Source organism: Takifugu flavidus, chromosome 4 (genome assembly GCF_003711565.1).
Source record: "Takifugu flavidus isolate HTHZ2018 chromosome 4, ASM371156v2, whole genome shotgun sequence".
NCBI classification, from domain to species: Eukaryota; Metazoa; Chordata; class Actinopteri; order Tetraodontiformes; family Tetraodontidae; genus Takifugu; species Takifugu flavidus.
Window position 1 is genome coordinate 9,760,694 of NC_079523.1, and position 11,342 is coordinate 9,772,035.

At 41.5% G+C, this 11,342-nt stretch overlaps 1 protein-coding gene across 1 annotated transcript; it reads left to right on the forward strand.

Moving 5' to 3' along the window:
• Window positions 1-807: 807 nt before the first annotated feature.
• On the forward strand, window positions 808-11,342 carry LOC130524122 (myosin heavy chain, fast skeletal muscle-like). The gene is made up of 41 exons (XM_057029910.1): window positions 808-923; window positions 1,040-1,078; window positions 1,440-1,647; window positions 1,725-1,868; window positions 1,940-2,096; window positions 2,182-2,209; window positions 2,319-2,430; window positions 2,559-2,651; window positions 2,729-2,792; window positions 2,881-2,979; window positions 3,085-3,188; window positions 3,370-3,508; window positions 3,642-3,760; window positions 3,880-4,029; window positions 4,126-4,296; window positions 4,383-4,689; window positions 4,797-4,864; window positions 4,949-5,036; window positions 5,165-5,282; window positions 5,356-5,479; window positions 5,563-5,699; window positions 5,779-6,034; window positions 6,114-6,356; window positions 6,430-6,606; window positions 6,689-6,834; window positions 6,939-7,029; window positions 7,130-7,519; window positions 7,609-7,735; window positions 7,848-7,966; window positions 8,058-8,254; window positions 8,330-8,513; window positions 8,595-8,760; window positions 8,867-8,991; window positions 9,117-9,425; window positions 9,504-9,707; window positions 9,790-9,915; window positions 9,994-10,164; window positions 10,300-10,404; window positions 10,737-10,832; window positions 10,986-11,117; window positions 11,230-11,342. Exons 3-41 carry the CDS (start codon window positions 1,447-1,449, stop codon window positions 11,248-11,250), a joined length of 5,808 nt encoding a protein of 1,935 aa, XP_056885890.1. The 5' UTR covers window positions 808-923; window positions 1,040-1,078; window positions 1,440-1,446; the 3' UTR covers window positions 11,251-11,342.

The following is an 11,342-nucleotide window of genomic DNA, read 5'->3' on the forward strand; positions in this document are numbered from 1 at the left end:
ATAAATATATATTTTCCCCTCTTAACTATTGTTTATTGAGTGTTCTGACTCTACAAGGTTGCAACAGCAATAGTATAGGAAATAAACAAGGTAGCACAGAGTAATCAAACTCACCAATCTGCAGGTTAACACAAACAACAAAGCAAAGTTATTCCTGCATTCCAGGTTATATAATTCAAACAAACTGGAACCTTGATGGCTTTATTACTGGGTGACGCTTGAGTAAGGAACTGAAGCATCTTTAATCCCTTTCTCTTGTTGTACGTTGTAACTGGAAACTCATATACATCTGATATGCAATTATCGCAAGTGTCTAATGAATTTGTCAGCAATTGCAAAAATAAGAGCATGGGGATCTCTGGGCTAGAGGCTATATTTGTTTTAAGTCCTAATAAGACTATAAAGTAAGGCCAGGCATATTGAATGTCACCTTTTATTGTAACCTAATCACACCACAAGAGAATACGTTGACATATCCAGTGTGTCATCTTTCTTTCAGAACAGTATAGTGGCCATAATGGTGTCTTAAAATAACTTCAACTGAGTACTTGACCATATTCTCAAGAGATCTTTGAAACAACTGTCCATGCAGAACATATTCATCCCCATATTCCAGTTAGTAATTATAAGTTCTAGATTAGTCTTGAAACTTAAAAATAAAATGTTTCCCCCTGTGGATTATTGACTTAAAATATTTAAGGGGATTCTGCAATTTCCATGTAGGATTTAAATAAATATTTGTTTTGACATTGTTCAGGATAAGGTGACACCAGTTGTGGCGATCAGGCAATGTGATATCTTCTCCGAAAAAGTTCACTGACCTTAACGGGAGGACCCCTTCTGGGTGATGTCCAGAGATGTCAGTATAAAAGGAGCAGTGCCAGGCTCATCATAGGCTGTGGACTGACAGGCTGCCAACATAGGTGAGTTCTCTCTGATGCTTTTTTGGGGTTCCAGTGACTTTCAAATATTTATTCAAAAGTACTTTCTGCACAATGATGGAAAAAAGTTTCAGTGAATCTTGTATTTTTGTCTGTAGTATCGACTAAAGAACTGTATCACTTGGGAACAAAAGACGGTAAGGAAATAAAGATGTTACCACGGGTTTTGAACAGTCTAGTAAATTAAAAAGCAATGTTTTGAAAGAATTTAAATGAACCCTCAAGGTGGACTTGACTTTCCTACAATTTTTTTTTGCTGAAGCTTTTTGCTCAGACAATCACAGTACAGCACACAAAAATCAGGGATTCACATCAGTTATTGAGAACTGAAGAAGCTTCCTGGATGAGAAGTGAAACGTATTAAAAATAACTACAAGAAAGTCCAGTTGACCTTTTTCTGTTAAAAAATTCTCTTCAATGTAAATTTTAAATTCAATTTTAATTTAAATCTATGACATTTTTCGCTCCTCCTAATTTCATTGTTTTTAAAAAATTCAGATCAACCATGGGTGACGCAGAAATGGAGTGTTATGGCCCGGCGGCCGTTTTCCTCCGGAAGCCAGAGAAAGAGAGGATTGAAGCCCAGAACACTCCCTTTGATGCTAAAACAGCATATTTTGTGACTGAACCCAAGGAGATGTACCTCAAAGGGAAACTCATCAAGAAAGAAGGTGGCAAAGCCACAGTAGAGACTCTGTGTAAGAAGGTGAGCGACTATGCAATGATTAATATCAAGAAAATGACTGCAGAGCTGATAATGATGATGTTTCGTCCCTCTGACAGACGATCACTGTGAAAGACGATGAAATCTTCCCCATGAACCCACCGAAGTTTGACAAGATTGAGGACATGGCCATGATGACCCACCTCAGTGAGCCCACCGTGCTGTATAACCTCAAAGAGCGTTATGCAGCATGGATGATCTACGTGAGTCTGAGCGGATCTTCTCAGCATCAGCTGATCTGACATGTTTCTAACAGTCCTGTCTGCCTCCACAGACATACTCTGGGTTGTTCTGCGTCACTGTGAACCCCTACAAGTGGCTCCCAGTGTACGATTCAGTGGTTGTAGCAGGATACAGAGGCAAAAAGAGGATTGAAGCGCCGCCTCACATCTTCTCCATCTCTGACAACGCCTATCAGTTCATGCTTCAAGGTATCAGTAAGATTGCAAAAGATGTGTGAATACAGCCCTGTAAACATGTTACAATCTCACTGTATAATATTCTGACATCTTTCAGATAGGGAAAACCAGTCTATCCTGATTACGTAAGTATCAATTTTATTTAATGACATATATTTATCTTGATTTATGTGCTTTATGGGGGTCAAACAAGTCATAAATTAAGAACCGTAATGATGTCATCATTTCACCTAGTGGAGAATCCGGTGCTGGAAAGACTGTCAACACCAAACGTGTCATCCAGTACTTTGCAACAATTGCAGTGGCTGGAGGGAAGAAAGAACAACAATCCAGTAGCAAAATGCAGGTAAACCACATAAATGAAAATATATATGCGCCCATTCAGTTGTTTCTTCACTTCCCATTCATTGAGTTCATGGTGATGCTGGTGACCACTACACTTGCACCCCTACATCTAACTACTGTTACCTGTAGGGGTCACTGGAAGATCAAATCATTGCAGCCAACCCACTGTTGGAAGCTTATGGTAATGCCAAGACTGTGAGGAATGACAACTCTTCACGATTTGTAAGTGTTTTATCTTTAAGTTGCTGTTTTATGTGAACAATCGTTTGCTGACATCAGTTTAATCTGCTGCTTTTCAGGGTAAATTTATTAGAATCCACTTTGGGACAACTGGAAAGCTGGCTTCAGCTGATATTGAAACATGTAAGTTTGGGAAACTATCACGATAGGATTAGTTATTTTCTTTGATAGTAAGTGACCCAAATATTAATCACTGCACAAATTCCTATAGATCTGCTGGAAAAGTCTCGTGTGACCTTCCAGCTGTCTGCTGAGAGGAGCTACCACATCTTCTATCAGCTTGCAACAGGCCACAAACCTGAGCTGATCGGTAGGAGATCATTTAACATCTTTGACATGGTCTATACAGATGGTTATTGGTTTATGAAACACACTGCATTCTGCTGTATTTACTGTATCATTTGTTCTCTTCCAGAGGGTCTGCTGATCACCACAAACCCATATGATTTTCCTATGATCAGTCAGGGAGAAATCACTGTCAAGAGTATCGATGACATTGAAGAATTCATTGCTACTGATGTAAGAACAACTTTCCTTTGGCTTTTCATTGTCACCACTTTGTATTATGCGAATGAATCAGTCAGTTCTGAATATTTTTCACAATCTTGGACATTTACTTTGCTTGTTTTTGTAGTTTTATTTTAAAAGACAGTCCTCACGTAATGACACAAGTTAATGATGGACTATTGTCTTATTTCAGACCGCCATTGACATTCTAGGCTTCACTGCTGATGAGAAAGCAAGCATGTACAAGCTGACTGGAGCTGTGATGCATCATGGTAACATGAAGTTCAAGCAGAAGCAGCGTGAAGAGCAGGCTGAGCCAGACGGCACCGAGGGTGAGAGACCCACACCTGTGAGCTGGAATACAGAAGTCCAGCTTTACTTTTTTAAAAGAAACTTATTTCAGTGTTTAATTTGAAGTGATCTTAGAATATGTGTCCAATGTGACTATTTCTGTGGTTCTTCTAGTGGCTGATAAAATCGCCTACCTCATGGGTCTGAACTCTGCTGATTTGCTGAAGGCTCTGTGCTACCCCAGAGTAAAGGTTGGGAATGAGTTTGTGACCAAAGGTCAGACAGTCCCTCAGGTATGCTGTGCAAACACCTTCACTCCCCACTTTAATCTTGTTAACTGGTGTAAATTCATCCCTGTATTCATTCATGTAACATCATTCTTTATAGTTTTTCTTCTCGTTTGTAAAATCAGGTCAACAATTCCGTCATGGCTCTCTGCAAGTCCGTCTATGAGAAAATGTTCTTGTGGATGGTCGTCAGAATTAATGAGATGCTGGACACAAAGCAGTCAAGAAGCTATTTCATTGGTGTCCTTGATATTGCTGGCTTTGAAATTTTTGATGTAGGTATACTTTTCTGATCCTACGAGCTTTCACGTGTTCTTCATGTGTTTACCAGAATCTTTTGTTGACTTTGTGTCCTTTTTAAATGTATTTAGTACAACAGCTTGGAGCAGCTGTGCATCAACTTCACCAATGAGAAACTGCAACAGTTTTTCAACCACCACATGTTTGTGCTGGAGCAAGAGGAGTACAAGAAAGAGGGAATTGAGTGGGAGTTCATTGACTTTGGTATGGACTTGGCTGCCTGCATTGAGCTGATTGAGAAGGTGAGGCACATGCACCTGAACCAAAGTAAATCTTCTGATGTTTGGAGGAGTTTGATCTGAATGACTAATTACAATTCATTCTACAGCCAATGGGTATCTTCTCCATCCTTGAAGAGGAGTGCATGTTCCCCAAGGCCACAGACATGACCTTCAAGAACAAACTTTATGACCAGCATCTTGGTAAAAGTGCACCCTTCCAGAAACCCAAACCTGCCAAAGGCAAAGCCGAGGCTCACTTCTCCCTGATGCACTATGCTGGCACTGTGGATTATAATGTTACTGGCTGGCTGGACAAAAACAAGGACCCCCTGAACGACTCTGTGGTTCAGCTCTACCAGAAGTCTTCAGTGAAGCTGTTGGCATACCTCTATGCAGCTCATGGTGGAGCAGAAGGTAAGGGTTATATCAGAATGAGACAAAATCTGTTTAGGTTTTTGTATTTCCCAACATTGCTTTTATTCATTGCAGTTGATATATCAAATTTAATCTTCCTTTCACAGAGGGTGGTGGAGCCAAAAAAGGCAAGAAAAAGGGTGGCTCCTTCCAGACAGTGTCAGGTCTTTTCAGGGTAAGTTTTTTTTTTTTTTTTTACAAATATAGATTTATATAATAAATAGATTTTTATTATTTGTTTTTGTTAATCCATTATCAGGAGAATCTGGGAAAACTGATGACCAATTTAAGGAGCACTCACCCACACTTTGTGCGCTGTTTAATTCCAAATGAATCAAAAACCCCTGGTAGGTTTTGTGCAAGTGTTAAATTGTTATATTGCATATATTATGTCATGACTGGCCTGCCTGAATATATGAAATTTGCATGTGGATTTTATGTGATTTCTGGTGTATATTCTTCATTATCATTAAAGGTCTGATGGAGAACTTCCTGGTCATCCACCAGCTGAGGTGTAATGGTGTACTGGAGGGGATTAGGATCTGCAGGAAAGGTTTCCCCAGCAGAATCCTCTACGGTGATTTCAAGCAGAGGTATGGTAAATATCTTATCCTTGGGCCACTTGTGTTATTTTCTTCGTTTTGTAATGTACCCAAATCTTTCCAGATACAAAGTCTTGAATGCCAGCGTCATCCCTGAGGGACAGTTCATTGATAACAAGAAGGCCTCAGAGAAGCTGCTGGGATCCATTGACGTGGATCACACGCAGTATAAGTTTGGCCACACCAAGGTATACATGAACAGATTTCAGTAATAGGTTTGAAAGAATACATTTATTTTATGTTTGTTAAAAAATGTTACATTTCTGTTCAGGTGTTCTTCAAGGCTGGACTTCTGGGTACTCTTGAAGAAATGAGAGATGAGAAACTCGTTGAATTGGTCACAATGACTCAGGCTCTCTGCAGAGCTTACCTGATGAGGCGAGAATTTGTCAAAATGATGGAGAGAAGGTCAGCTCAGTCTTTAACACATCAAAATCGGTCAGCATAAACCACAGAACATAACAGACTGTTTTTTCCATCTCATCAGGGAATCACTTTTCACCATCCAGTACAACATCCGGTCCTTCATGAATGTGAAGACCTGGCCATGGATGAAGCTGTACTTCAAGATCAAGCCTCTGCTGAAGAGTGCTGAAGCTGAGAAAGAGATGGCACAAATGAAAGAGGACTTTGAAAAGACCAAGGAAGATCTGGCCAAGGCCCTGGCAAAGAAGAAGGAACTGGAGGAGAAGATGGTCTCTCTGCTGCAGGAGAAGAACGATCTACAGCTTCAAATTCAGTCTGTAAGTTAAAATTGATATGGGAAATAGAATTTTAGAAATTTAAAAATTAGATATTTTTCAAGTTTTATGTTTCTGTTAGGAAAGCGAGACCCTCAGTGATGCAGAGGAAAGGTGCGAGGGGCTCATCAAAGCAAAAATCCAGCTGGAGGCCAAAGCCAAAGAGACCGCTGAGAGGCTGGAGGATGAGGAGGAAATAAATGCTGAACTCACAGCAAAGAAGAGGAAGCTGGAGGACGAGTGTTCTGAGTTGAAGAAAGACATCGATGACTTGGAGCTCACCCTCGCCAAAGTGGAAAAAGAGAAGCACGCCACTGAGAACAAGGTTTTTACCATTTAAATCTTCACCGTGTTATAGAGCAGGACTCTTCCATAACATAAAATAATTATCAAAACAGGTTAAAAACCTGACAGAGGAAATGGCGTCTCAAGATGAAGCCATTGCAAAGTTGAGCAAAGAGAAAAAAGCCCTCCAAGAGGCCCATCAGCAGACCCTGGATGATCTGCAGGCTGAGGAAGACAAAGTCAACACTCTGACTAAGGCCAAGACCAAGCTGGAGCAGCAAGTGGATGACGTACGTAGAAAAAACAAGCAGTGACTTTAGTCTTGTTTAAAAATAAGTCCAAAATAATCATGCCTCTTCCGTGTGATTACAGCTTGAAGGTTCTTTAGAGCAAGAAAAGAAGCTCCGTATGGATCTTGAAAGAGCTAAAAGAAAGCTTGAAGGAGATCTGAAACTGGCCCAGGAATCCATAATGGATCTGGAGAATGATAAACAGCAGTCTGATGAGAAGATCAAGAAGTAAGAGATTTCAGAAAGTTATTGTTTAACCTTTACATTTTTGAGATAGTTTCTTACTTTAAAATCTTATGTTTCATCATTTCTTGCCTTTTGTTAACTAAAAGGCGGGACTTTGAAATAAGCCAGCTTCTCAGCAAGGTCGAAGATGAGCAGTCTCTTGGTATCCAACTTCAAAAGAAAATTAAGGAGCTACAGGTAATTAAGAAAATAAAGAGGCTTTATACTCTAAAACATTCCATCATCTTTTAATACTATTAATACTATTTAATTTTGAAATTATTTTAATTTAATCCAGGCTCGCATTGAGGAGCTGGAGGAAGAAATTGAGGCTGAGAGAGCTGCTCGGGCCAAGGTTGAGAAGCAGAGGTCTGATCTCTCCAGGGAGCTTGAGGAGATCAGCGAGAGGCTTGAAGAAGCTGGTGGAGCCACATCTGCTCAGATTGAGATGAACAAGAAGCGCGAGGCCGAGTTCCAGAAGCTGCGACGTGATCTTGAGGAGTCCACCCTGCAGCACGAAGCCACTGCTGCAGGTCTACGCAAGAAGCAAGCTGACAGCGTTGCTGAGCTGGGAGAGCAGATCGATAATCTCCAGAGAGTCAAACAGAAGCTGGAGAAGGAGAAGAGTGAATACAAGATGGAGATTGACGACCTGTCAAGCAACATGGAGGCTATTGCCAAATCAAAAGTAAGATTTAGAAATACCCTTCTTTATTTTACATCATTATACATCATTATGGCTAAATGAAAAATAAATGGGCTGGTTTCCGTCTGAAGGGCAACTTGGAGAAAATGTGCCGATCTCTTGAGGATCAACTGAGTGAATTAAAGTCCAAAAGTGATGAGCAGTCACGCCAGTTAAATGACATCAATGTTCAAAAGGCAAGACTTTCGACAGAAAACGGTATGTTATGGTACAATATATGAGATACTGAAACTATTATGTGATGGTTTCAGGAAATAGTGTGCAATTAGTAAATTCACTGAACCAACAATATTTATTTTTCTCCAATCAGGGGAATTTAGTCGCCAGTTGGAGGAGAAAGACTCTCTTGTTTCACAGCTCACAAGGGGAAAACAGGCTTACGTTCATCAAATCGAGGAGCTCAAACGGCACCTTGATGAGGAAGTGAAGGTGCTGTAATGCTTCATTCTTTAACAGCAAAAAATATTCCCTTTATGGTATTTATTTATTTATTTGTAAAAATTTCTTACATTATTTTCAGGCCAAGAGCGCCCTGGCTCACGCTGTCCAATCATCTCGCCACGACTGCGAACTCCTCAGAGAGCAGTACGAGGAGGAGCAGGAGGCCAAGGCTGAGCTGCAGCGTTCAATGTCCAAAGCCAACAGCGAGGTGGCTCAGTGGAGAACCAAATATGAGACCGATGCCATTCAGCGCACTGAGGAGCTGGAGGAGGCCAAGTAAAGAGGACCTCTAAAATCCTGCTGTTTCTAAGCATTAACTTTTAATTAAAAGAAAAAACTGTGCGTTAACAGGAAAAAGCTTGCTCAGCGTCTTCAGGATGCAGAAGAATCTATTGAGGCTGTGAATGCAAAATGTGCCTCCCTGGAAAAGACAAAGCAGAGACTGCAGGGTGAAGTGGAAGACCTGATGATCGACGTGGAGAGAGCTAATGCTCTGGCAGCTAGCCTTGACAAGAAGCAAAGGAACTTTGACAAGGTTAGCCAAGCTCAATTTATTCAAGTCAAAGGTTAGATTGTGATAGTAATACAATCTTTTATTTTTATTTTTTTTGCTTAGGTTCTTGCAGAGTGGAAGCAGAAGTATGAGGAGAGCCAGGCAGAGCTGGAGGGAGCTCAGAAGGAGGCACGCGGTTTAAGCACAGAGATGTTCAAACTGAAGAACTCTTATGAAGAATCTCTGGACCACCTGGAGACCCTGAAGAGAGAGAACAAGAATCTGCAACGTATGATGTGCCTGAATGTTGAAATAGAATATGAACTATAAAGAGTATATGCCCCCAATTTTTGTTTTTATTAATTTGTTAATTACTTTGTTTATTCATTCAACAGAGGAGATCACAGATTTGACAGAACATATTGGGGAATCAGGAAAAACAATTCATGAACTGGAAAAAGGAAAGAAGACAGCAGAGTCTGAGAAAGCAGAAATCCAGAGTGCTCTTGAGGAGGCCGAGGTATTTAACACTTAGGGATAAAAAATGTCCACAACAGCTGGAAAGAAGGATCTCCCTCTAAGAATAAGTGTACCATCTCTTAATTCTTAATTTACAATTGTCCCTCCTTATAATTCCTCTTGTAGGCTACATTAGAGCACGAAGAGTCAAAGATCATGCGTGTTCAGCTGGAACTCACCCAGGTGAAGAATGAAATTGACAGGAAAATCGCTGAGAAGGACGAGGAGATTGAGCAGATCAAGAGGAACAGTCAGAGAGTGATTGAGTCCATGCAGAGCACCTTGGATGCTGAGATCAGAAGCAGGAACGATGCCCTGAGGATCAAGAAGAAGATGGAGGGAGACCTCAATGAGATGGAGATTCAGCTGAGCCATGCAAACCGTCAGGCAGCTGAAGCCCAGAAACAGCTGAGGAACGTCCAGGGACAGCTCAAGGTGAAGAGCGCCTCATTAAAGAAACACAATCTATTTTAATCAGACTAAAATAATATTTTATTTTAACTGTCTATTTAGGATGCGCAACTGCATCTCGATGACGCTATCAGAGGTCAAGAAGAAATGAAGGAGCAGGTAGCCATGGTGGAGCGCAGGAACAACCTGATGCTGGCTGAGATCGAGGAGCTGAGAGCAGCTCTGGAGCAAACGGAGAGAAGCCGCAAAGTGGCTGAACAGGAGCTGGTTGATGCCAGCGAGCGTGTGGGGCTGCTGCACTCTCAGGTATCATATTTGTATTTTATGATGGATTTGATTGCAAGACAGAAAATAAATTGATAAACATATATTACATTTTCCCTTTCAGAACACAAATCTCATCAACACCAAGAAGAAGCTGGAAGCTGACCTTGTTCAGGTCCAAGGTGAAGTTGAAGACTCAATCCAGGAAGCCAGAAATGCTGAAGAAAAGGCCAAGAAGGCCATCACTGATGTGAGCCATCTTGTTGAATATGGGACCGCTATGTGATGAAACAGAACTTTTTAATTTACAAAATTACTGTACTTATAGGCTGCCATGATGGCTGAGGAGCTGAAGAAGGAGCAGGACACTAGTGCTCACCTGGAGAGGATGAAGAAAAACCTGGAAGTGACAGTGAAGGACCTGCAGCACCGTTTGGATGAAGCTGAGAATCTGGCCATGAAGGGAGGCAAGAAGCAGCTCCAGAAACTGGAGTCAAGGGTAAGAAATAAAATGTACCCGACACTGTCACGCTGCAGAGATGCAGCCGATTACGCAACCTGACCAGATTTAACCAGTTTTATTCAACCACATTGAGGGCTATCAACATAAGACCTGCTGATCCTGTCTCACAAGGTGCGTGAGCTGGAGTCTGAGGTTGAGGCTGAGCAGAGACGTGGAGCAGAAGCAGTCAAAGGGGTCCGTAAATATGAGCGCAGAGTGAAGGAGCTGACCTACCAGGTAACCAGAGCCAAGAACCACACCTGTCTATTACTGCATCCATCCATCCATCCATCCATCCATCCATCCATCCATCCATCCATCCATCCCCATCCATCCATCCATCCATCCATCGATCGATCGATCTATCTATCTATCTATCTATCTATCTATCTATCTATCTATCTATCTATCTATCTATCTATCTATCTATCTATCTATCTATCTATCTATCTACTCTCTATCTATCTATCTATCTATCAGTGCCATGGGAACCATCAAAGATTAGAAAACATCCTTAAGTTCTTCTCTAGCATTTGTTTGAAAGAGACGTTGTCGTCTGCCAACTTTAGACGGAGGAGGACAAGAAGAACGTCGCCAGACTTCAGGATCTGGTGGACAAGCTGCAGCTGAAAGTGAAGGCCTACAAGAGGCAGTCTGAGGAAGCTGTGAGTGTGAAATATTTGACACATGACACACAAATATGTGTGGCACCAGCAACAGCAGGGACTGGCCCTGCATGATTTAATGAGTGTGTCCTGCTCAGTTAATACAGCTGATTGAATCTTCAGATGTCAATTTGTCAATGTTGTGATTAACAGGAGGAGCAGGCCAACACTCACCTGACCAGGTACAGGAAGGTGCAGCATGAGATGGAGGAGGCCCAGGAGAGAGCCGACATCGCCGAGTCTCAGGTCAACAAGCTGAGGGCCAAAAGCCGTGACATCGGCAGGGTGAGTGGGCCTCTACCACGCTGCATTCTGTAACCTCTGGTTCACACGGGCAAGTTTATTATCTTTTCAGAAAACTAATGTCTCACAGGTTTTTCCTTCTTCTGATTTAAAGGGAAAGGACGCTGAAGAGTGAGCACCTGTCATAGTTAAGCACAGCACAATGAATCATATAATATGATGTTTTTGTCTGATGTTTCAAGTGCAATAAATCTATACGCAATTCAG